The sequence below is a fragment of the Neomonachus schauinslandi genome, chromosome 5 (genome assembly GCF_002201575.2).
Source record: "Neomonachus schauinslandi chromosome 5, ASM220157v2, whole genome shotgun sequence".
NCBI lineage: Eukaryota > Metazoa > Chordata > Mammalia > Carnivora > Phocidae > Neomonachus > Neomonachus schauinslandi.
The window spans coordinates 21,221,325-21,246,194 of NC_058407.1; the positions used below are offsets into that span (position 1 = coordinate 21,221,325).

Genomic DNA, 24,870 nt, shown 5'->3' on the forward strand with positions numbered 1-24,870 from the left:
GATAGCTAATGTTTATTGAGCACTTTCTACATGCCAGGAACTGTTTTACAGGACTTACATGCATTCACTCATTAAAGAGATTTAGAGATACAGGATAACATAAATTATATACCAATGACATATAGAATATTATTTACTAGAGAGTCAGGCAATTTTTTTTCTCTCAAAATTATTCTTTTTTAAAAATACACTGCAACTCTACTGGTATAATTAGGGACAATAAATGTATATGGGAGAACTTACAAAAAACACTTTATAGTAAGCTATACAAGTAAATCTATAATTTTTCCTTGACATTGTATTTTTCTTCTGAAAGTAGAAATAAAATTTTCAAAACCAATGAACAGGAAAGTAATTTTATTTTCAAACAATCCTTTACATGCCAACTTTAAATTTTAAAATACCATTAGATTTTAAAATATATCCAGAGAGTATCCATGTTATTGCCTTATGCAATCAAAGATGAATTTTTCAACATTAGCTATGGGTCTAGTTGTCACAGGTGCTTTCATTCATGCTTTCATTTCATTTCCCATTTCATTTCAATTACTACTATATTATTGTGATTTTCCCCAATACCATTCCAAATACAGTCATTAGGAATACTTCAACCATAGTTGTGCATAGTTTGATCAAACTTCCAAATATCACTAGCAGAAATGGCTAAAGACATACATTTTTTAAAACAGAAGACTCTTCCAAGAGAATTTTACCCAATAAAACACATGAACCAACTTCTTAAATTACTAAATGTCTTAAAGATGTATAAGTAATTTGGGGCATTATTTAACTACATTCTTGACACCATGAAGGGTCAAAATTTAGCCAAGCCCTTGTTTACTTCTCAGCCATTCTGGACATCAGATTCCTAAAAATTTAGCTATCTTACTTAGCTTATTTTCCTTTTTTTTTTTTTCTTTTCTTTGTTATGTTTTAACCTCTCTCCAAACCCAGGATCTTTGAATCCAGCCCCTCATAAATACCAATGCTTTCATACCAACCCAGATGTTTCCCATCCCCCATGCCTGCAAAATCGGGAATTATCCCCAAGACAACCCTCTCCAGTTTCAGTTTTCATTTAAAAAAAAAAAAAGTCTTCTCTACTTTGACGTGAAAACTTCTTTCCCAAAACTGCCACCTATTTTGGACCCCACCAGTCTCAGCCCTGGCCCTTGGGCAAATCAATATTTTGTTGCTCTAGTGTCCTTAGCTGTAAAATAAAGACAAGAAAGGTATGTCACAGTGGTGTGGAAATTAAATGAGAATGTTTACAAAGCACCTGGCACAATGCAGGGCCTCCATGAGCAGCAGGCTTTATTGGGAATAGGAAACCCTTTTCTACATGGCTGCCCTCAGAAATGAGGTGACAGCTACTATTTTCTCTGCTCCAGGCCAAATACGCTCAGTTCCTTCGATTTTTCTTTGAACAGCATGGTACTGTCTCCCTTATTCTTCTAGTCATTCCTTTCTAAATAAGTTCAGTTCTTTGAGAAACTTTGAGAACACTTCTTTGAGAAGAGTCAACTGCCAATCCAAAAAAAATTATATATTTATCCCCATTTTGTCAACTGGGAGCAAGCTCCATACCCTAACATGTCATTGCAAGATAATATTTTTCCTTTCTTTCTCTATTGCTGATTAGCTTTCCTCTCCTACCTCCAGTGTCACCATATTTGACCCTCTGGCAAGCCGGGCTGTGGGAAAGGCAATAGGTATGGATACTTTCTGGCTCTAGGTTAAGAGAAGACGGAAGTGCCCCTCAGACATTAGGCTGTATCTGAGAAGTTTCCCTCTTCATTCTGGTAGGATGTCAGCTCTTCCTCATCGAGGGTCACTCCCCTCTGTCCTCTCCATTTCTTCTTCTGGACTTCACAATTCTGGGAGGTGGCACCATAAGACATCTTCTTTTGGGGACTTGCAAAACTCTCGTGGTTGAGTTCTGTCTCCTCCGCTAATTCATCTTGGTCAATGATTCCACACTTCTCCTCAGAGAGATTCTCAGGGTCAGCCCACTCCTGCTTCTCCCCCGAAGCAAAGACTCCATAGAAGATCACACCACTGTAGTGCACCAGGGCAGCTATAAGGAACACATTCTGCCATTCCTCACGGGTCTAGACAAGGAAATACAGTACCAATTAGTGTCTTAACCAAAGATAGAGATTAGCAGTTTGTTCTAGAGGCTTCCACTGGGACAAAAATCTCCTGCCCACACCCAGTGGCAGTGCCGTGCTTCTAGGGAAGGCATGTGTCAGATGAATGCCCAGGAGCCAAACAGAATTTGAGTGTTTAAAAAATGAAAGCTGGGCACCTGGGTGGCTCAGTTGGTTAAGCGACTGCCTTCGGCTCAGGTCATGATCCTGGAGTCCCGGGATCGAGTCCCACATCGGGCTCCCTGCTCGGCGGGGAGTCTGCTTCTCCCTCTGACCTTACCCCCTCTCGTGTTCTCTCTCTCATTCTCTCTCTCTCTCGCTCTCAAATAAATAAAATCTTAAAAAATAAATAAATAAAAATAAAAAATGAAAGCTAACACTACTGTGAATATAAAAAACACTACAGTGACTATAAAAACACTAATGAATGTGCATTTTTTTAATTTAGAAAACTATTTTTTAAAATAAACAATATGTAAAAATACATCTAGCAGCATTTCACAGGTCTTTTAAATATACAAATGGGGTTTCCATTCATATGCTAGGTTACATTAAACTTGCTTTAGTAACCCACCATTTTAAATATCAGAGGTCTCCTTTTTTTTTTATGTTATGTTAATCACCATACATCACATCATTAGTTTTTGATGTAGTGTTCCATGATTCATTGTTTGCATATAACACCCAGTGCTCCATGCAGAACGTGCCCTCTTTAATAGCCATCACCAGGCTAACCCATCCTCCCACGCCCATCCCCTCTAGAACCCTCAGTTTGTTTTTCAGGGTCCATCGTCTCTCATGGTTCGTCTCCCCTTCCGATTTCCCCCCCTTCATTCTTCCCCTCCTGCTCTCTTCTTCTTTTTTTTTTTTTTAACATATAATGTATTATTTGTTTCAGAGGTACAGATCTGTGATTCAACAGTCTTGCACAATTCACAGCACTCACCATAGCACATACCCTCCCCAATGTCTATCACCCAGCCACCCCATCCCTCCCACCCCACCCCCCACTCCAGCAACCCTCAGTTTGTTTCCTGGGATTAAGAAATCCTCATATCAGTGAGGTCATATGATACATGTCTTTCTCTGATTGACTTATTTCGCTCGGCATAACACCAGAGGTCTCCTTCTTGCTTGCTGTTGGATACATAACAATATTTGAACTATGAAAATGCTCACTCTTGACTGTCAATAGCTTATTTATAATCATATTATCTGTGAAAAATACAGTAAATCAAAAAATAATGGGAATTTGTGTTTAAAATTAGGTGAAGTCAATATCTGAGATTTAGTGGTCATGTTACCTATCCCATCATCTCATGAACAGAGAGGGAAAACAGATCCTCTGCCTATAAAATCCCCAAAGCCCACCTTCCTTTTCTATTAAAAAAAAAATAAGAAGAAGAAGAAAAGTTAACCTACATTTTTTTTCTCCAAGAAGCTGGAAGACTTTCTGAAATCATATTAATAATAGGCAATCCAACTAAGAAAATAGTCAGGTAGAAACTCCATAGAATCAAAAAATTCTTGTTTGTGGGAAGCAGCATCCTAAAACCTTTTCAATGACAGAGATTAAGAAAAACCATGTGGCCTGTGGTTGAACTCTGGGTAGATCTGGGATCCTCCTCTACTACCCACCCTCGTCTAAATACACAAAGGCTCAGTAATGACTGGGTGCCCCACCCTTGTAGGTTCTTAGGTTAGGCCATTAATGTATTGTTCATTTTCTTCATAATAAGGAAGTATAACAGCACTAATATCTTTACTCTGGAACATGCTAAGTAATAGATAGAAATGGGCTATAAAGTTTAATTATAAAACAATCTTGGGTAAATTATTTATCCTGAGTTGGTCACCTCAGTTTCTTCTTTGTGTCTCTAAATAGTCCCTATGGTGTTCATTTTCCTTCCCTCACCCCAACACACACCCCTTTTACTTCTCAGTTGAGGAAATGTGGAACCAAACATCAATCAGCCCTGTTGCCATCAATAAACAATAATTTTAAAAAAAAAGAAGAAGGAAGAAGAAAGTTCAAACAACACAGCCACGGTCGAAGACATACACATTCACAGGCTGGGGCAGGGCCTTGAGATCTCAAGTTTACACAGTAGTTCAGTCTTCTGATACTGCAACCCAAAGCCCCAAAGGAGACCATTACCTTGTGCTTGGTCATTGCACCGACAATGAGGGGACAGACCATTCCAGAAAGGGTCCCCACTCCATTTGAGATCCCCATGAGAATGCTGGCATAGCGGGGGGCAATGTCCAGATGGTTGACGTTAAAACCTACAGTGAAGCCAAAACCTCAAAATCAGAGTTAAGAACATCTGGGGAACTACACGGCTTTTCCCAACTCTCATCAATCTATTTGGTTCCCTGTACCATATGACTAATGGACACCTCTCCAGAGATGGCTAGGTTGAGGATTGTCAGGCTGTGTCTGCACCTAGCAGGAAAATGTGCTGTGATTGATCAGCAGTGGCTCCCATGGGTTCCCTGTGGGGAGAATTATGACACCTGTGCTCCTAGGTGGAACTCCAAAATAACAGTGTTTTGGGCAATACTGAAAAAATCGAAAGGATCACATTTACTCAGAGTAAACTATCGCACTGATTGTTTACAGCATGATTAGAACCAAACCTGGCCTCATAATACCCTCACTCCTGAAAGGCCACCAGAGGTAAGCCCGTCTTAGTGGCCACATGGCACAAGGGAAAGGTCCTTTTCTGATAACAAATATTTGCACAAACATTGGCAGAATCCTCTGTAACTTACCAAAGACTTTCACATACATACTTCATTTGGAGTCTGTAAATCTGGATTTGAATCTTATTTCCACCATTTAAGTAAGTTTTAGGCCTTTGTTTTCTTCTAATAGGGGGGTAAAATGACTACTTAACTCCTAAAAACGCTGTGAGATGAGCCTGGGGAAATACGTATGCAAGAGCCCTTGGCAAGCAGCTAACTCTGCTAACCAGCACGGCTACCACCACCAGGGCATCACCCACTGCGGCAGCTGGGCTAGGTCTCCCTCTCTTTGAGGTCTTCTATCAGAAGATAATGCTGCTGGGAGTGGTAAGATACTAAATTGCCAATACCTCACTATTTATCAAGAGAGAAGAATGAATGGGTGGCTCAGTTGGTTAAGCGGTCCTTCGGCTCAGGTCGTGATCCCAGGGCCCTGGGATCAAGACCCACATCGGGCTCCTGCTCAGTGGGGAGCCTGCTTCTCCCTCTGCCTCTGCCATTCCCCCTGCTGGTGCTCTCTCTCTCAAATAAATAAATAAAATCTTAACCAAAAAAAAAAAAAAAAAAAGAAAAGAAAAGAATGAAGAATGAAGGGGGAGGAGCAAATGCAGGGGAAGGGACTAGGCTCCAAAAGAGGAGGAGGCCACCGGCCCTGGGACCCAACTCCACTAGTGTTGCCCAGGGGAGCATTCTAGAGTCAGACAGACCTGCCTCTGGCAGCTTTTTTTTTTTTTTTAAGATTTTATTTGTTTATTAGAGAGAGACACAGCAAGAGAAGGAACACAAGCAGAGGGAGTGGGAGAGGGAGAAGCAGGCTCCCTGCGGAGCAGGGAGCCGGATGCGGGGCTCGATTCCAGGACCCTGGGACCATGACCTGAGCTGAAGGTAGACGCCCAACAACTGAGCCCCCCAGGTGCCTCCAATTGAGATGCAAACATGGACAAAGGATTTAAACCTTCCGAACCTCTCTGCTTCTTCTTCATCTATAAGCTGGCATAATCATTCTTATAAAATTATTGTGAGAATTAAGTTAAATAATGTATGTTAAGGACATGGTACATAGAAGTGAAAACCAACATGAATGTTCTTTATGGCTGGTTATCCATCTGTCTTGTTTACCACTATCTTCCCTGAACTGGCAAAGTGTCTGGTACATAGTACGCACTTGATAAATTATTGTTTAATTACACATTTGAGCCACTGAAATTACAGCAGGGGATTGTAGGTTTTGTTTATTTATGTTTTTGTTTTCCTTTGCCTTGCTTTTTAATTCTCTATTCTGTGCAAAGAACCTGAAAATAGGATTTTTTTTTTTTAATCTTTTTTTTTCCTAATCTGGCACATTGGTTGTTTTTCCCTACCTCCGATTCAGGGAGAATTTTGAGAAAACCTTTTTTGTAATAAATATACCTTCTCTTTCAGATCACAGTGGCAGACAATCAGAATATAAAACAGCTGCAAGATTAATTAATCTTACTGTTGATTTGAAAGCGATAAACACTTTATTAGAAAAGAACCCAGAGATAAGAAGCAATTAGTATGATCGTTGAGCATTATATTCCGATACAAAGCCCAGGCATCTGCGTTCAGCTAAAGATAATGTGAGAAAAGCCATTTAGATTTCTAGCTGCACAATCCTGGTGTTTAGGAGAAAAAAATCATTGAGAAACTGAGATACTGATAGCTTTTTTTGTAGTGGATATTAAAAAAAAATGCACACGAGGTAGGAGAGTCTGTCTTCTCTACATAGGACATTTCTCAAAGTAAGCATCACGCATTCCCAAATCTTCCTAATCTCACCTGTCTTGGCTCTCTTATTGATAATCAGTTCCTAAATGGTACCAGTCTTCCCTGGCATCCCTATGAACTTATAAAGTGGGTAGATAGCAGATCCTGAGCAATCATTGCCCCCAGGGCTCTTCTCCCTCCCACAGTGTCTCTGTTGGATCATGTAAACCATTTTTCCAATCCCAGGAAATTTACATGGGCAAGTCACCTCACTAAACCCTAGTGTCCTCACTGGTAAAATGGATATAGCAATATCTTTCTCACTGGGTTGTCAGGAGGATTAAACGAGATTATGTCCCAAAGTCGCTAGCATTGAGTAAGTGCTAAAAAAAAAAAAAAGGCAGGTGCTGTGTTTTGGTATAGTGGGTTTCTCTCCTTCTGATCATGGTATAATTGGCAATCCAGGAACAATGTGAGCCTAAATATTTCATTATCTCTGGAGACAGATATGAATCCTTTTTGCCTCACGGAGCTATCAGAGGAAGGTGCTTCACATCTGGGGGAAACAAGTCATGATTGCTTTTTCTTTGCTACTCAAAGTATAGAACATAGATCAGCAGCATCAGCAGCACTGGGGAGCTTGTTGGAAATGCTGAATCTCGGGCTGAATCAGAATCTGTATTTGGCAAGATCCTGGGGTGATTTGTACATGCATCAAAGTTTGAGAAGCCCTAGGCTAAAAGTGAATAATAACTGAACAACACAATTCACAATAGTGAATACTTACTAATTTTGTTGTGCATCTGGCTCTGGGCTAAGGGTTTCAAATGCTTTATTTCTACTAGAATGTAACCTTTATGAGGACACTATCTGATTACTTTTTTCCGCTGTAACATTCCTCCTGCTGCAAACAGCACCTGGCTCACAGGAAATGTGAGTGAATGCATGATTTATCTCAAGGGCATGGCTATCTCCCAACAACCCTGTGAGGTTGCCATTATACCTCTCCAATTGCTAGGTGAGGAAACCAGGGCTTGAGAATTTAAATAGCTTAGCATTTTTTATTTTATAAATAGCAAATAGTAAAGAGAGGCCTCGAAATCAGGTCTATGCACCTCCAAACCCAAGTTCTTAGCTGCATGCTACTTTTAAAATAGACTTTCCCCCCTCACCAATTTCACTGTCCAACAGCTATATTTATTTTGAAAAGATCAAGGCTTTATTTTAGGGTGGTTGAAAAAACTATCAGAGACTCCATATTTTTCTGTTCCGGGATATTCTTACTCTGATCTTTCAGGCAGCTTAGAACAGTAGAAAGAGCACTGGCTTGGAGCCAGCCAGAACTGCATTTTACTTCTTCCTTTGCCACCAACTGTATGACAGTAGAAAAATACCTGATTGTTCCAAGTTTTAGGTACCTCATCCGTGAACTAGTGATATTACCTACTTGCTTCACAGTGGTGTGACATACACACAGTCCATGTAAACTGTCCAGTGGGTGATCACTGTCAGGGTGTCAGTCTGGTTTAAAGGTAGGAGAACAACTAAATTTTACTTTCTCGTCCAGTTGTGCATAGGGAGCTTCGGAAGCCCAAAGACATGATGGGACAGCTCACTGGCCTTTCCCACACGGTAAGGAGACTGGTCTCTGCTCTCGTGAAATGGGGAGACTGATGGCGCCTTGGGTAGTGTGAGAATTCCACAGAAAGCTTTGAACAGTCCCAGGTGGAGTCTGTGGTTGGTCAAGGTTAGCTCTCACTGGCATCATTATTATTCTTACTCCCTGCTCTCGCCTGTTGGGAAAGTCACTTCCCCTCTCTGGACCTGCATTTCCTTCTTGAGAAAATGAAAGCCATGGAGAAGACAAAATCTAAAGAATCTTTCCACTCTAAAAAAAAAACTTCCGATTTTATAACATGATGTCAAATGACTACATTACCAGACTTTTGAGCTAATATTAGCCATTCTCTAGTTGGAGGTAAGGATCGAAAACGTCACAAGAGCCTCTGTGAGGTGGGGTGACCTGGGTCCTGAGTATGAAAGGGCCACTTCACCGGGACACATGTTTGTGCCTCTGCCCATGGCTCAGGGGGGTTATCTGTACTTTGTGTCTTTTTTCCAAGCAGGGAAGTAGGGACAATTCCAGCTTGCCTGGGCTCCTAAGCCTAGTCCTCAAAGTCATTCCCACATGATGAAACTCTCTAGCCAGGAGCCTGTTCCTTAGGAATGGCCTAGCTACTAAAGGAAAGTGATACAATATTCCCTTTCCCTTCCTTCCTCCCAAGACTCGCTGAATCTGTAGAAAAGATTTGGAAAACCAAAGGACATCTCACCTGAAATAGCAAAGCCGCTAAATCCTACAGCAAGCACCAGAAAGGAGATGGCCACCCCTTTGGTATGGGAAAAGCCAACCACCAGGAGTAAGGTTGCTTCCATGCCAAAACCTGCAAATGGAAACAGCAGGAAAAAAATATATTGTTTTCGGGTCCGTCAGCTCAATTCATGTATTTATCAAATAAGAATCTATTCCTATTTCCACAGACCGAAGTTTTTAGTATCTACATTCTGGCCCATTGCTTACAGTATTACCTGGGTGCTTCATGACTACATGACTATGTTAACATTACCCAGGTGTTCTGTGAGCCTTCCACTGTACACCCTGGTGCACTCTGAATACTGAATGGTTCCAGCAGGTTCCAATGATGTCCCTAGGATGGGGAATGCTTATTAACAGTTGCTTCATGGGTAGTTGCCCCTGCCATTTCTAGATACTAAAACTCTCTTATATACTGTCAATGATCCCCCTTTGATTATATAAGTGATGGCCTCTCACAGAAAAAAAAAAATAACAACACTCTAATATATATTGCCAGAAATGACCAGAAAGCTATAGTGAATATCTGAAACAAAAAGCAGCACCTCACTTCTTGTAAAACATCAGACAAAATTCTTCCCTTTCAGAAGTTCGCCAAGCTCTCAGGCCTCCTCATAAAAGCCATGAGATATTTGCACAGAAGTACAGCAGGACAAAAGTACTTTCTGTTCCTTTCATTCTGAATAAGTGAATCCAGTACAATAAAAAGGATGAGGAAATTATGAAGATGTTCCTTCTCACAAAACACACACACATACACACACACAAGTTCAGTCAACAGTAGACAGAAAGATGATGTAAGTGCCATTTCCAGGTATATGAAGTGCCCTGGGAGATGAAAGACAATGATGCTTCATTCTGGAGACTGTCTGCTGATTCCAGACATCACCCGACTGTTCTGTAGTTACCTCAAAAACTATATACTCAATCAAATCTCTGTTCCTCTATTTTTTACTTCTAAATAAAGAATACCACCACCATATCACCTCCACCATGCTCTCTCTTCCTCTCTAAATTAATCTGTCCACCTGTGTTTAGAACCCAGACTTTAGAGTCACACAAGCCGGGGTTCAGATTCCACAACAAATCACGGATTACGTGACCCTGGACAAGTCACTCCACCCCTTAGATGCCTCACGCCCCAAAATGGGGCTAATAATACAACCTTGTAGGATGCTGGAAGATTAAATGAAATTGGGTATATAAGGCATCAAATCACATGAGCACAGCTCAAAGGTCAACCAAAAGTGGGGCACCTGGCGGGCTCAGTCAGTGGAGCATGCAACTCTTGATCTTGGGGTTGTGAGTTCGAGCCCCACACTGAGTGTAGAGATTACGTAAAAAAAAATAATAAAATCTTAAAAAGAAAAAAGCCAACAAAAGTCAAACATACAAATCTCAGAACCACCTTGGATAATTCTCACTCTTCCTCAGCTTTCACAGACAAATCTATGGGTGTCAAATCTCACCTCTGCTTTCTCCTCTGCCACTGTCTTGTCCTGGTCCCATTACCCCTCACCTGGACCAAACTCCTTTTGGTGTCCCCTTCTCTTCCTCCTCTGATCCATTCTCCACATCATTCTCTCTCTAAACCACAAACCTAGTCCATTGCCCCTTTGCTTAAAACTTTCGTCAAGGGTTCCACATTATTGGTATAGCACACATAATGAGCCTTTCCTGCTGTTCCATCTGCCAGCCCTCACTTCCCTGCTCCTAGGCCATATAAAGCCCTCTGTTGTAGTCAAGCAGATCCAGGAGCCATTTCCTACTCCCAACACTTGTTACGTGCCCCTAACGTATTTTCAAAGGCTCTCTCTTTGCTCAGGATACTCTTCTCCTGCCACTTATATCTCTTTTTCTGGAGAAACCTTACTATCCTTTAAAGTCCAATTCAAACATTGCCTCTTCTAGGAAGCGTCCCTGACAGTCCTGCCCTTCCGCCCACCAGTGAAGCTGACATCTCTTTCTTCTTACTCGTTTTACAGAACTTTTCAACATCGCTTTGCAATTTTTCATGTGTGTTTCTGTCTCCCCCACAAAGATACCGAGTATATAGCGCAGAGCCTGGCTAGCATGCAGTGGGCATTCAATAAATAATATTTAATGAATTAATGCAAAGTAAAGAAAATGGGACTCAGAATCAAGATAGTTTGGTTGAAATACAAGCTAAAACACTTTCTGTAGACCGGTAAATTGCTTACCTTCTGAGCTCATTTTCTGAAAACTATCAAAGAAACAGGGCAAGCATCGGTAATTGTTTTAGATGTACATTAAAAGAGATGATGGGGCACCTGAGTGGCTCAGTGGGTTAAGCTTCCAGCTCTTGATTTCAGCTCAGGTCATGATCTCAGGCGTGGAGCCTGCTTAAGATTCTCTCTCTCCCTCTGCCTCAGCTCCTCCCCCTGCTTTCACACCCTCTAAATAAATAAATAAATAAATAAATAAATAAATAAATAAATAAAATCTTTTTAAAAAAATCTTTAAAAGAGAATCACATGAAATGGAAAAAGCGGTTTTTCTCAACTGTGGGCTTTATACCACTGCTACTTATTATCAATTTTGTTTCAACATTTTAAATTAAATATAAGGGGAAATTGCTAGTGTTTCATATACTAACTATATGTGCTTTAGAAATGCCCTGTCTTAAATAGCAAGGCATCTGGCTGTAAAACAAGTAAGAAGAAAGAGATGTCAACTTCACTGGTGGAGGGAAGGGCAGGATTGTTGGGGACACTTCCTTAACACTCTAGACAAAAGTTGTACCAAAAAATTAATTCCTCCGAGCAATCAGAATGGAGACATTTTGTGAAGAAGAAAACTTACAAATGATACATTGGTTCATCTGTAAGGGAAGAAAAATGATCTTTGCCAAATAGTAGATTTCCAAAGGGAGAAAAAAAAAAAACATTTAAGAGCTTAAATGGTTCCTAGTGAAAAAATGCTAGAGATAGGACTATTATGTTTCAGGAGCTTGAGGATAAAACTTGAACTTCAGAAGTGGTCAAGAGACCTTGAAAGTGAACCCATCAGGCTGACAAGAGAAACAGAACTAGGACTTAAAGGTCAGAAATGTTCATTTCATATTAGGCAATCTAAAGTTCACACAGGCAACCGATTCAGCCAGACTAGAATTTTTTACTTCAGTCACGCTTTACATGTGCTATAGAGGGAAGTACAAGGATTTGACATCTGTTTTTGAGGATCTTGTTTCTAGCAGCAAACATCCCTTGCCTATGGAAAGAAAAGAAGGTGACAGACTCTAGGAAATGTGTGCTCCTTCTCAGATGAGAAATGTCCTCTATATTTCCTCTTAGAGAACATGAAACCAACTAAATTCTCTAGAAGATCATGCAAGTGCTTCGTTATGTCCAAAGCAATCTGGATTCTTCAGTGATGGCACAAAACTCTCCATGTATTTATCTCTAGCATCTTTGTATATAAGCAAAATAGGACAACCATTTTTTAAAACATACAATGTAGAACTCACTGGTCCTGCTATTTCAACATATAAAATGACATGAAAAGACATGTGAACAGGTTTGGGTTGGTTTTTGTTGTTGCTGTTTTGTTTGTTTTTTAAAGATGGGAGAGAGGCTAGGGAGATTCTATGTTTTCATTCTAGTTTCTGGAACAAAAAAAAAAAGATTTATTCTCAACAGTCACTTCGTTGCACTTTAAAATCTTTGAGAGTCCTCACCACCACCACCCAACACCGACACTATCGATTATGGAGGAACAATGGCTGAAGTAACTGCAGCAAAATTAAACATAAACAAGACAGTCCTATACAATATGTTCAGAGTCTTCAAGGCATGTGGCTTGAGAAGCGGTTGTGCAAGTGGGGTTGAAATCCAGAATTTTCTTTCAAGTTCCAGGTTAAGAGTTTATGTATTTTTGGCCATGGGAAATACATTTGAATAGCAGGTAGTTATTGAATGCCTCCTTAGAAAAATGTCTGTTTTGTCAGTGTCTTAAACATAGGACAGGAAAAAGGCATTAACATATATTGAGAACCTTCTATAGGTTGGACTCATGCTAGGTGAATTTGTACCTTGTCCCATTTAACATTCATAACAATCATTGGAAGTAAATACTATTATTCAGATTTTAAAGAAGGAAGTTAAGCTCAGATAATTTAGAAACCATCCCACTCTCTGTACCTCCATTGATACCACTTTAGTTCAAGACACCATCTTCTCTTGACAGAGTAACTGAAATAGCCTCCTAGCTGGTCTCCCTTCTTTCACTCTTTTATGTTCTATGTTCTATTCTTCAGATTTGAAAGCAAAAATCAAATCACATCACTTTCTCTGCTTTAAACCCTCTATTTGCTTCCCAGGGCATCTCAGATAAAATCCAAGCTCTATGCATATCTACAAAGCCTCCTAATATCTGGCCTCAGTTGAGCATTCTGGTCCCATCTCCTATTACTCTCCATCTCACTCCTTAAGCTCCAGCCATTCTGACTTTCCTTCCTTCTGCTCTCTGACATGCCACATTCATGACTGCCTCAGGGCCATTGCTCATGCTATTCCTTCTGCCTAAAACACTTTCCTGCAAGAGCTATAATAAGGTAGTATATGATGAGTTACCACCCAAGTGTATGCATAGGAAGGAGCAGTCACTGGAGGTTGATGTCGACTTTACAGGAGGGAAGATGAACCCATGTGAAAGGACATGTGGTGAGGACTAGGGTGAGAGGTGAAGGTGCGCAGAGCTCACAGTAAAGAGCAAGGGAGTGAGCAAAGTCAGAGATGGAAAAAGATATCCAGGGCCTGGTGTAGAGGCGGCTATTCAGCTGGGGCAGAATGTGATAATCAGAGGAGAGGAATTTGGTTCCTGTATTAGTTTCTGATTGCTTCTGTAACAAATTATCACAAATTTAGTGGCTTAAAACAATACAAACTTACTATCATACAGTGCTGGAGGTCAGAAGTCCAAAATGGGTCCTGGAGCGCTAACATCAGGATGCTAGCAGAGCTGTGTTCCTTCCGGAGGCTCTAGGGAAACTCCATTCTTGCTTTTTCCAGCTCTAGAGCCTGTCTGCATTCCTTGGCTTGTGGCTGTATCACTCTGACATTTGCTTCTACCATCGTATCTCCTTCTCTGACTCTGACCCTCCTGCCCCCTCTTAGAAGGAACCTTGTGATTACATTGGGTCCACCCAGATAACCCAAGATAATCTCCCCATCCCAAGATCCTTAATTTAATCACATCTATAAAATCCCTTTTGTCATGTAGAGAAACATAAGCACACATTCTGGACATTAGAATTGAACATTTTCAGGCGGGCATCAATCTGTCTACCTCAGCTACCATAAACCCAGTACCCCAGAGCTTCACCTCTCACCTACCAGAGAGCAGGTCCACACCTGCCAACCTCCTGTAAAAAAGTTCATGTCAATTAGAGCCAAACATCTCTGCCTGGGTCCAGTAGTCAAACTGCTGGGAGACCTGATGCCAACTCCCAAACTCCCTGGTCAGACTTTATACCTGAAATACTGTGGGATCAGATCATGTCTGCTCTTGTGCAACCTCCATATAATCTTCACTTCTAAGTGGACCTGACCCGTCTAATCTAGAGTGACAGTCCACTCCTTCCCTCCTTTCCAATGTAATATCTATTGCAACTTTTCACCCAAACATGGCGCTATTCTCTGCCCCCCGCCCGCCCCCCCCGACCCCCCCCCCCCCCCCCCCCCGACCCAGTCCCCAGGAGGAGTTCGCAGCAGTGACTGGGACTTTGGCAATGAGCTCAGACAGACCTGGGATCTTGCACAGCATCTGCCACTTGAGCAAGTCACTTCATTTTACCCCAGTTTCCTCACTGCAAACCACAGTGTGGTTATAAGGATTAAATAAGATAATGTGTATAAAAGATGTCGCTTAGTGTCTCACACAGAAAGCATCCAATAAATGCTAATTTAAAACACAAAAACAAAAAGAGACAAGGAAAAAGTGAAAGGTTTAAAAAAGGTGAGCAGTCATAAACATGGCAGTGTTCACGATTACTTTTACCTACCTCTTTTGGAAAATCATCCAGCTTCCTTGTCTTTGCAAAATCAAAACATAAACAGGAACTAAATACAGAAAAGAGGGTGAGATGTGTGTGTGTGTGTGTGTGTGTGTACCCCATACACAAACATAGGCTAAGAGGAAAGAAGACTATTCAGAGGAAATATTTTTCTTGTGTTTCTTACCAAAACCTGTATGTGTAGAAAGGGAAAGGGATTAGGGAATAAACTACATAAGCAAAGGATTATGTGTGCGAAAGGATTATGTGTGTGGGAGAATGTATGGGAAGGATAAAGGATAAAGATACGTCACAGGAATTCGGTTCACTTTGGCTTAAGAGTAGATGAAAGAAGCATTTCTGCAGGTGGGGGTGTGTACCGATTTACCAACTAAGTTGTCCCATCTCAGGCTGCACAAATATGGGCTGGAGGACCATTGACAGGGATGTGATGGACACTCAAGTATCTACCAGAGGATGGACTTAGGGGCCTTTAAGATCCTTTCTTTTTTTTTTTTTAAGATTTATTTATTTATTTGAGAGAGAGAGTGCAAATGAGGTTGGGGGAGGAGGGACAGAGAGAGAGAAAGAGGGAGAGAAGCAGACTCCCCACTGACGTGGAGCCCGACATGGGGCTTGATCCCAAGACCCTGAGATCATGACCTGAGCCAAAATCAACAGGCAGCCTCCCAACAGACTGAGCCACCTAGGTGCCCCAAGATCCTTTCTAATGGGTAGACATAACCTCCAAAATATGCTCTGCAGCTCAGTTTCATCTCATTCTGTAAAGGCTGCTTAAGACACCTACGAAATCCATAGTACCTCCACAATTCATGATTTTTCTGACAGCCGTTGTGGTCAAAATTTTTCTGCTTCTTAAATAATCAGCCAGTTGTCCTCCAATAGGTACAATGATGGTCATAACCATGTGTGGGACTGCTGACAGGAGACCCACCTGGAATGAAAAGAAACAATGAGCTATTTTTAGCTGCTTTGGAGAGATGCACTTCCCTAATTCCTTGCCTTCCCCCCCACCACCAAGTTTAATTATCTAATTACCTTGGACCCAAATGGGCCTGAATTTTGTAATAAATAATGAACAAGTGGATGATTTTAAGTATAGACCTGTCTCGGCCACCAGATTGGAAGCTCCCTGAGGGCAGACACGACTCATGTTCATCAAGGATGCCCAGCACCTGCCATAGCGCCCGGCACATGCTAGTCAAACACTTGGTGCAGAGTGAGCATTCATTGATGGCAACCACTGTGACTCCAGTACACTAGCTTCTCCAAGGTCACTTCAGACAGTGCCTGGAGCTGTGCGGGCATTGACCTCTACTAGGCCGCTCTTCTTCCCCTTGTAGAAAGGAGGTTACATCTTTCATGATGATGGTTTATGTTTCACCATATACATCTTTCCTCCCTGAAACACAGACAACCTAATGACAATGGCTGGAGATACTGAAAGAGGTTCTTTGTAAACCACACAAGGCAATGGTTGTTATTGCTGTAACTACCATTACAGAGAGAGGGGTAGTCTGCAAAATGAGCTTTAAGGCTCTTACTGCTACTCACTGAGTAATTAATAGGGGAGAAAAAAACCCACAAAAACCTCTTACCTTCCAATCTTTTTATCCTTACTAATATGCAGTCCTTGAATTTAGCTTCAAAACCACTTTGAGATTGAATAGAACATAAATCTTTAAAAGCAGCTTAATACAGCTCTGATCCTTATGAAGAAGAAATTAAATAGCTATGTATACTGTGCCCAAAATGTAGAACTTGTCTGACCTCTAGGGTATTAGGTGTCATAAAACTGTTATAAATTCTGGTCAGCAATTTAATTATTTTATCACACAAAGATTTTCTCAGTAGAAGAGAGAGATTTGAAGTTCAAGAACATCTGAAGCATCTCTGTGTTTACCTTACTTATTGCAAATCCAAAGACCTCTTCGAAGTAAGCAGGCTGACTTATTAACAGCAAATAAAAAGTCCAGCTTCTGCAAAAATTTGCCACAATGATTGCATAAACCGGCAATGATGTGAAAAACCTTTTCCACGGTGTGTTAAATTTCTAGAGAGTAAAAATACCACGAGACTTTTAGTGACTATATTGACATATTATTTTTCTTAAGAGGACAACACGATTACGAAGACGAATAGAAAAGAGACAAGTCTTTGCATCTATACTTACACTGAGGCTAATCACGTTGGCTCCTTCTCCTATACTTGTCTCTATGTAAGTCCTCTCCTCACTGGATATTGTCGGGTGAGCAGCTGGGCACTCATAGGCCTGCAATAGCCAAAACGTGTACCAAATAATCCCAAACATGCCTGCAGTAAAAAACAAAAGGCTTAATGATATGGTTTCCTTGTCTTCCATCTCTAAATATTCCAATTCTCAAAATATTCCCAGATGGCACGATGTTCATCTAGGAGAAAGTATTTTGTTGCTTTTCCTGCTGCTGCTGTTGTTGTTGTTGTTGTTGTTGTTGTTGTTAACTGGTATTTAAAGAAAGATAATATTGTTCTCATTAAGAAACTCAACTTTAATATAAGCATTAAAAGAATCCTAAGCAGACAAGTATTCCATTTATATGATAAACTTGTTTTAATAATCTCTATCTTCATATAGTAAATTCTTAGCCAACCCCGTTATACAGTAAAATACCATCTCTGTGAGTCTTCCATGGGAACTCATGAAGTCAAATTACTCACCATAAATGTAAAAGACAGAGGCCCATCCAATGTACTGTACCAAGACCCCAGCCAGAGGCATGGCTATCACTGCCCCCGCATAGGAACCTGCAATAAGAAAACACGGACGAAACTTGACTACTGCCACACGGGCCTCTTCGGCCCTTCCAGAGTTCCTATTGTGGAGATGCAGATGAGTCCAACTGAGCGAGAGCCAGATGCCTCCGTGCGGAGGGACAAACTCCCCGTGTGCCTTAAAATAGGGCTTCCGGGAGAGAAACGGCACTGGACGCCCTTTAACTTTATCCAGGTACCATGGAGGGATGAGACAAAGAATACTCAGGCACAGCAATTTTGAATTACATGAAAGAATCGGACAAAAAGATGAGAAAAAAAAAAATCTAAGAGAAATTTGAAAAATTCAACCAGGTACAATATTAGGGATTCTAAATAAGATAGCAAGCAAAGGAACAAACGGATCTGCCTTTCAGAGCTCACAGTCCAGAAGAATTATCACCTCAGTCTTTAAATGAGGGACTTCAAACTATTAAGAAAATCATACTTTCTAGAGCCTTGATTTCTTTTAAAAAATCAGGAAACAGTTCTATTCCAGAATGGCAGAATGATTTTTTTTAAAAAATCAGGAAACAGTTCTATTCCAGGATGGCAGAATGAACAGGAAGGCTCCTCTCTCCACCTACCTCCAGAATGGGCCCATTTCTAAGTTTATTTCTTTGTAAAAACACTTAACCTTGTAAATACTCACCTATATGTTGCTATATCTTGTCTAGACAAGATCACGAAGGCTGGAGGCCATGGGTCTCCACCATCCCCTACAGCTCCATGATAATCTGCTGTAGAAACACAGCCCTAAAAACTCCCAATCAGTATTACCTGAATCAAAAACATTTCTCCCTGAAATTCCCTCTGGGGCTGTGAACAGAGATGTTCTGAGAATTAAATAAACTGTGTGTGTGAAGATGTTTTGTAAGCTGTAATTAGTGCCGCACAAACCCCAACTTATCACTTGACTCTAATGTACAAAATGACAATGCATTTTTTTTTTCAGCCCAGACTTCTTCAAACCAGTAAGACAAGCATTCCAAGGCATATTGTTTAGAAAGAGCTGCAGGCCTGACTCTGCTGTGGGTGTGGAGAGGGTGGACTTCCCTGGGCCAAATTTCCTAGAAGTGAGGGGTAGGGGTAGGGGAATGCCCAGGACAGGGAGGGTCCAGGGATAACTCCCCGCCTAAGATGCATTGGGTGCTTTTTGTGTGCCCACTACTATGTGGAGGATTCCAGACTCATGGTTTTAGTTAACCCTTCTTTCAACCTCTTGGCATCGGTACCAATATCATCTCCATTTTATAGCGGAAACCAAGGCTGGGGGAGGGGAGATAAATTGCCTGAGGTCACACAGCTGTGAGTGACAGGAACCAGGTCTATAGGAACCCAGAGCCTTTACCCATAACTATTTAGTAATTTGGTCCTACGTCCTCCACTCCAAAACTCCCATTAATTCTTCATAGTAGGAAGCATTCTCTCACTGAGGAAATTTTACACTTGAAACTGTCCTTCCCTGTCTAGTAGACAAACTCTTCCTCATCCTTCCAGACATGGCTGAGTGTAATCTCCTGTCACACCCACAGCCCCTGAGCATACCTCAGTGGGGCGTGCCACCCAGACTGCCCTGGGGGAGCTCACTGTACTTTGATCCCTCTGTGGGTAGACAGTGGAGGAGACAGGAGCCCTCCAAGGATTGTTGAATGGCGTGAGGAGGGGGAGTAGCCATTAGGAGTGGGCAGGTCCCTAGTTCTGTCCTCACTAGCTGGGAAAACTTATTTGACTGGGTATCTCCTGAAGTCCCTGCCAACTCCAGTATTTCTTGTGTAAGAGCAGATTAACCTCAAATTTGGGTTTCCTTCTAATGACATTTTTCCTTGGCTGTATTTCAAACCAAGGCCACACCTTAGCTGAAGTAATAAAGGCTATGACTTTGATCAGGTAACTTTCCTTGAGAGTCAACCATTTCTTTTTTTTTTTTTTATTCTTATGTTAATCCCCATACATTACATCATTAGTTTTAGATGAAGTGTTCCATGATTCATTGTTTGTGCATAACACCCAGTGCTCCATGCAGAATGTGCCCTCCTCAATACCCACCACCAGGCTAACCCATCCTCCCACCCCCCTCCCCTCTAGAACCCTGTTTGTTTTTCAGAGTCCATCGTGAGAGTCAACCATTTCTTAAACCAGCCCTTGAAGGGTTATAAAGACGCTGAGAATGGGGCGTGGCAGCTAGTCATTCTTGCTTTGCTGGCAAATCAAAATGAAAAGCCTTATAAATAAACCATCCAAAGAAAATAAGATTAAGGATCTAGAGTTGGCACAAGGTCAGTACTGGAAGTGGAGATGATCTTGAACTACAAACAAGAGGACAGAAATGGTTTCTATGGACAAGAGAGGCTAAAGATGCAAAGACATCTCAACTGTGCATGCAGTTCCAAGCTAGGCATAAAATAGGCACATTGGTGAACACTTCACACCAAAGTCCCAGGGATTCTAAATAATAATAATAATAATTATTATTATTATTATTATATAGAATATTATTATTATTATTATTCAAGGAGGTAAAGAGAAAGAGCAAGGGAGAAATAAATTAAAATATTCACAGAAATTAAGAGGAAGCTTTATTTCTCCCTTTTGCTAAGAAATACAGGTTGGTTTTTCCTAGGAAAGACATACTAGCTTGAAAAACTAGGCAGAGCTAAATTCTGATCCTAATTTTGCTCAGTCCCCATTGTGACTTTAATGGCCTAAGGCACTTTTATCTTCCTGGGCCCCTTTCCCCATAAAAAAAAAAAATATTGGAAAATATATTTTACAACTGTGTTGATGGTTTCAGCAGGCACTGTCTTTGTTAAATTATTGATTGGTATCTAGGTAGACCCTTCAAACACTGATTATTCTGGAGATACATAGAGGGCCAGTCCCAGAAACATGACTTGGAGTAAGACAACCTTAACAAGGTGAAGTGTGGTGACCTAGGAATTAAAGTCACTTCACTGCTTAAGGACCACTAATGTACTTTCAGGTAAGATGGATGGCCTCCATTTTCATCTGGAATATAATGGCAAAAAATAATTAAAAGATCTCTATGACAATATGTACATAGTAGTGTGTAGTGAGGAAAGTTCTGAATTAAGAATCAGGTGGTCTAGGGGCCCCTGGGTGGCTCAGTCTGTTAAGTGTCTGCCTTCTGCTCAGTCATGATCCCAGGGTCCTGGGATTGAGCCCCGCATGGGGCTCCCTGCTCAGCGGGGCATCTCCCTCTCCCTCTGCCCCTGCTCTCTCTCTCTAATAAATAAAGAAAATAAAAAAGCATCAGGGGGTCTAGTTCCCGTTCCATGCCCAGTGTGATCTTGAACCTTGATTTTCATTCAATGAAACTAAACTTTAAACTTTAGTTTCAGTTTCCCTGTCTGTAAAAAGAAGAGAGAAAGGTTTGATGATTCTCTTTTTCTGCTTCTCACCTCGGCAAATACCATGTGTTGGCAAATTCAACAACCACTTCTAACCCCTTCTTTCTGACCTTTCTCTACTAACAGTGCTGGAAAAGCTAGCACTTGGATTCCTAGCTGCTTCTGCAGTTGGTAAAGCATCTGACACAATTAGGGCCAAGGAAATATGTGGAAGCCTGATAAGGGGTTTCTAGAAAGCCTTTGCTTTGCTGATAAAAGGAACAGATGTGGTTAGGACAACCATTTCCACTTCTTCCTGCCTAGAATGTGGGCTTGAGGCCTGGAGCTGTAACAGCCATCCTGTGAACCTGAGGAACAAGTGTGAGAGTAAAGAGCTATCACTTCTAGGACAGTGGAATAGAAAGTCAGAGCATGCTCAGGCCCTGATGGATCATTGAGGGGTAAAACCAAAACCAGCAATCACTCACCTTTGGACTTCTGTTATGTGAAAAAAATAAATCTTATGTAGTAGGGTCTTCACTTGATGACAAAGCATTCCTAAATAAAACCGATGATTCCAATACACTTACCACAAAAAGAGGTTGTGGCCAGTCGGCTTCTCTCCAAAGGTGGTGCCCACTTACTCCACATCCCATGGCAGGCAGGGTAGGTCACACCCTGGCAAAACGGTTGAAAATAGATTATTTGATTTGACCTCAGTTTCTGTTTGTGTTTAAAATGTGGATCCTGCTCCTTTAAGAGAGGCTACATGATAAAAACCCAATTCATGGGGCGCCTGGGTGGCTCAGTTGGTTAAGCGACTGCCTTCGGCTCAGGTCATGATCCTGGAGTCCCGGGATTGAGTCCCGCATCGGGCTCCCTGCTCGGCAGGGAGTCTGCTTCTCCCTCTGACCCTCCCCCCTCTCATGATCTCTCTCTCTCTCATTCTCTCTCTCAAATAAATAAATAAAATCTTTAAAAAAAAAAACCCGATTCATAAATACCAAGTAGCCTGTGTTAGCTATTTTAACTCACAGCATGTACGCTACAATCTGAATATCAGTTCCAATGTAAGAATGGTGGGGAATGGGGAAGGGGTCTTTGGATTTCATATTATTATAGAATATTGGTGTAGATAGGGGTTTCTGCAATCAGCTGGTCCATCCCCTCATTTCAAGATACAGAACCTGAGGCTAAGAGCCATTAAGTGACTACATTCTGGTCTTCATTGCTGTGAACAGTATGTTCTTTCCACCGATCAGTACTTTCCAAAATGCAGTGTATGTCCCTCTAGTAGAACTAGAGTTGCATTTGAGTTGCTACAACAAACCACCTTTTTTATCATAATTGGTGCATATATGCTCTAAGAGGCTTTAGAAAACACTGTAACTGATGCATGAAACCCATGATTGCAAAGATATTGTTGCTTACAATGAGATTCTTTTTTGTGTGTGGTTTTTTGTTTTGTTTTGTTTTTTAATGAATTGATCTAGGGAAAAACTGTAGGTAAATAATAGTACAAATTATACATGGATATGACAGAAGCAACGGAGGTTAGAGGCGAATGACTGAGCTTGGGAAACAACGCTCTACATCGAGGCTTGGTAAACTATGGCCTGATTTAGCTCACCATCTGTTTTTGTACTGCTCTTCAGGAAGGACTGGTTTTTACATTTTTTTCCAAGGCTCACATTTTTATTTTCTTATTAAGTCTTTTTTTAATTCCATATAGTTAATATAGAGTGTTATATTAATTTCAGGTGTACAATATAGTGATTCAACAATTCCCTGAGTTAAATCTCTGTGTAACACTACACCGTGGAAATTTACAGATTTATTAATAAATGCATTTAAATTGTTTTAGTGGAAAGGGCCCCTGCTATGTGAACTATAGGATTTGGGCTTCAGTTTCATCATTCATTAAATGACAGGGGTTGGATTAGATTATCTCTAAGATCATTCCTGGCTCATGTGAAATTCTGCACTCTATGAAACGGTCCTTTATTGTGTATACATTTGTAATCACACAGGGCATTCTAATTAAAGTATTCGTAATTATAGTTAAAACCGGAGAGTAGAAATAGCAGGACAAGGTGGAAGACCAGAAAACTAAATAAAGCGGGTTTTCTTCAGTAGCTGAATTATCTACAGGACCATTCTGTATTTAGCAGTAGCAAAAACCATTAAGGAAAGAATCTCCCACCTCCACTAGACCTTGCAAGATTCTGACACACATGACACAGCCGTAATGCACTCTGGCCGCAGAAGGGATGAACATGTTCAAGGTTGATGTTAAGAAGATGGCGGCTCCAAAGACCCTGAGGGACCAAAACACTGTATTAGGGGGCAGGCCCACTTGTGGATGTGGCACTTCAGTTACACATCAGGAATGAACCTCTCCATTCATGGAAAATTACCATGGAAATTAATAAAAAGAGAAATAGATGATGTTGTTAGGGTCTGATGTGTCCCAAGCTAGACTGTTGGGCAGCTTTGAATCCTGAGCTCATCCTCGGACCCATTACGGACAGGTTGTTGGCAATACAGGAATATCCCTCCTGAATGAGGTCCTGAAGCTGGAGACTGACAAACGTGAGATGAGCTTGCTGGAGATGCACCATTCTGCTTGGTTCTACCCAACTGACTCATTCTGCCTATTACCACATGACATCAGCACATTGGGATTGTGTCTCATGCTTCACAATTCGCTGTCACTTTACCAGAAGGTCATACTATCTGAAAGCAGGCTGTGTCCTGGGACTAGTCAAGCACAAAACAGGCTGTGTCCCTGTCTGAGCCCCCAGCTCGCTGCCCAGTCCCCCATGCCTTCTCCTCCCTGCCTGGACCAGAGTGTCCTGGGAAAAGAGAGCAGGCAGCATTTTCTTCTTTTCTCACACATTAATGATGCTTCAGCCCTTTTAACGTGTTGGGAAATATGTGTGATTTTCTTTTATGGCAGAAGTGTGAGCCAGTATTTTATCACTTCTTGAAAAGAATACAATAGGTAAGTGATAATAAATGAAGGACACAAATTAGACCAAAACTTAAGTAAATAAAGTCATGCTTGTACATATTTAGATCTTACGGTATTGACTTTCAAACTTTTTGACCTTCACCCATAAAGCAAAATATATTTTATATTGCAACTCAATACATAATCACACACACAAATGTAACCAAAACAAGTTTCAAAAACCAATACTTAAGTGTGCAATGAATTAAGATATTTTCTACTCTATTTTATTCTATTTGATTATCCTCTTTTCCATTTTTCTCTCTTTTTCTTAGAAAATGCTCATTGGTAAATCACTATGTTGATTTCATTACCATTTAATTATTTGTGTTTTAGAGTTTGAGAAACACTGCTTTATAAAATGTATGGTTCATGAGATCTATATGCGTACAGTGACACAGGACATACAATTGGAAGGAAACTGGAGACATTTAGCACAACTTTTCTGCTACATATACTCCTACGTTTCCTCCAAATGGCCATCTTCTTCGGCTTGCACACCTCTAGTGACAGAGAACTCCATTGCTCCTTGAGGCAGCTCATTCTGTCTTGGATGATTTTAATTGCTCAAACACCTGCTATAAAATTTCAAGGGCATTAAAGACATCTTGCAATTTAGAGGCAAGCCCCTACTAGACACATGACAATATCTATCTGGTACTGGACTATATTAACATAGTACA

General features: G+C 41.0%; 1 protein-coding gene across 1 annotated transcript in view; it reads right to left on the reverse strand.

Annotated features, from left to right (window-relative positions):
* Positions 1-1,766: 1,766 nt before the first annotated feature.
* SLC17A8 (solute carrier family 17 member 8) overlaps positions 1,767-24,870 on the reverse strand; it is a 43,322-nt gene continuing 20,218 nt past the window's right edge. Inside the window, 9 exon segments of the mRNA XM_021687550.2 lie at positions 1,767-2,111; positions 4,309-4,436; positions 8,960-9,070; positions 15,836-15,968; positions 16,938-17,087; positions 17,208-17,347; positions 17,732-17,818; positions 21,765-21,852; positions 23,378-23,492. Of these exon segments, the coding sequence (XP_021543225.2) occupies positions 1,767-2,111; positions 4,309-4,436; positions 8,960-9,070; positions 15,836-15,968; positions 16,938-17,087; positions 17,208-17,347; positions 17,732-17,818; positions 21,765-21,852; positions 23,378-23,492 (1,297 nt within the window).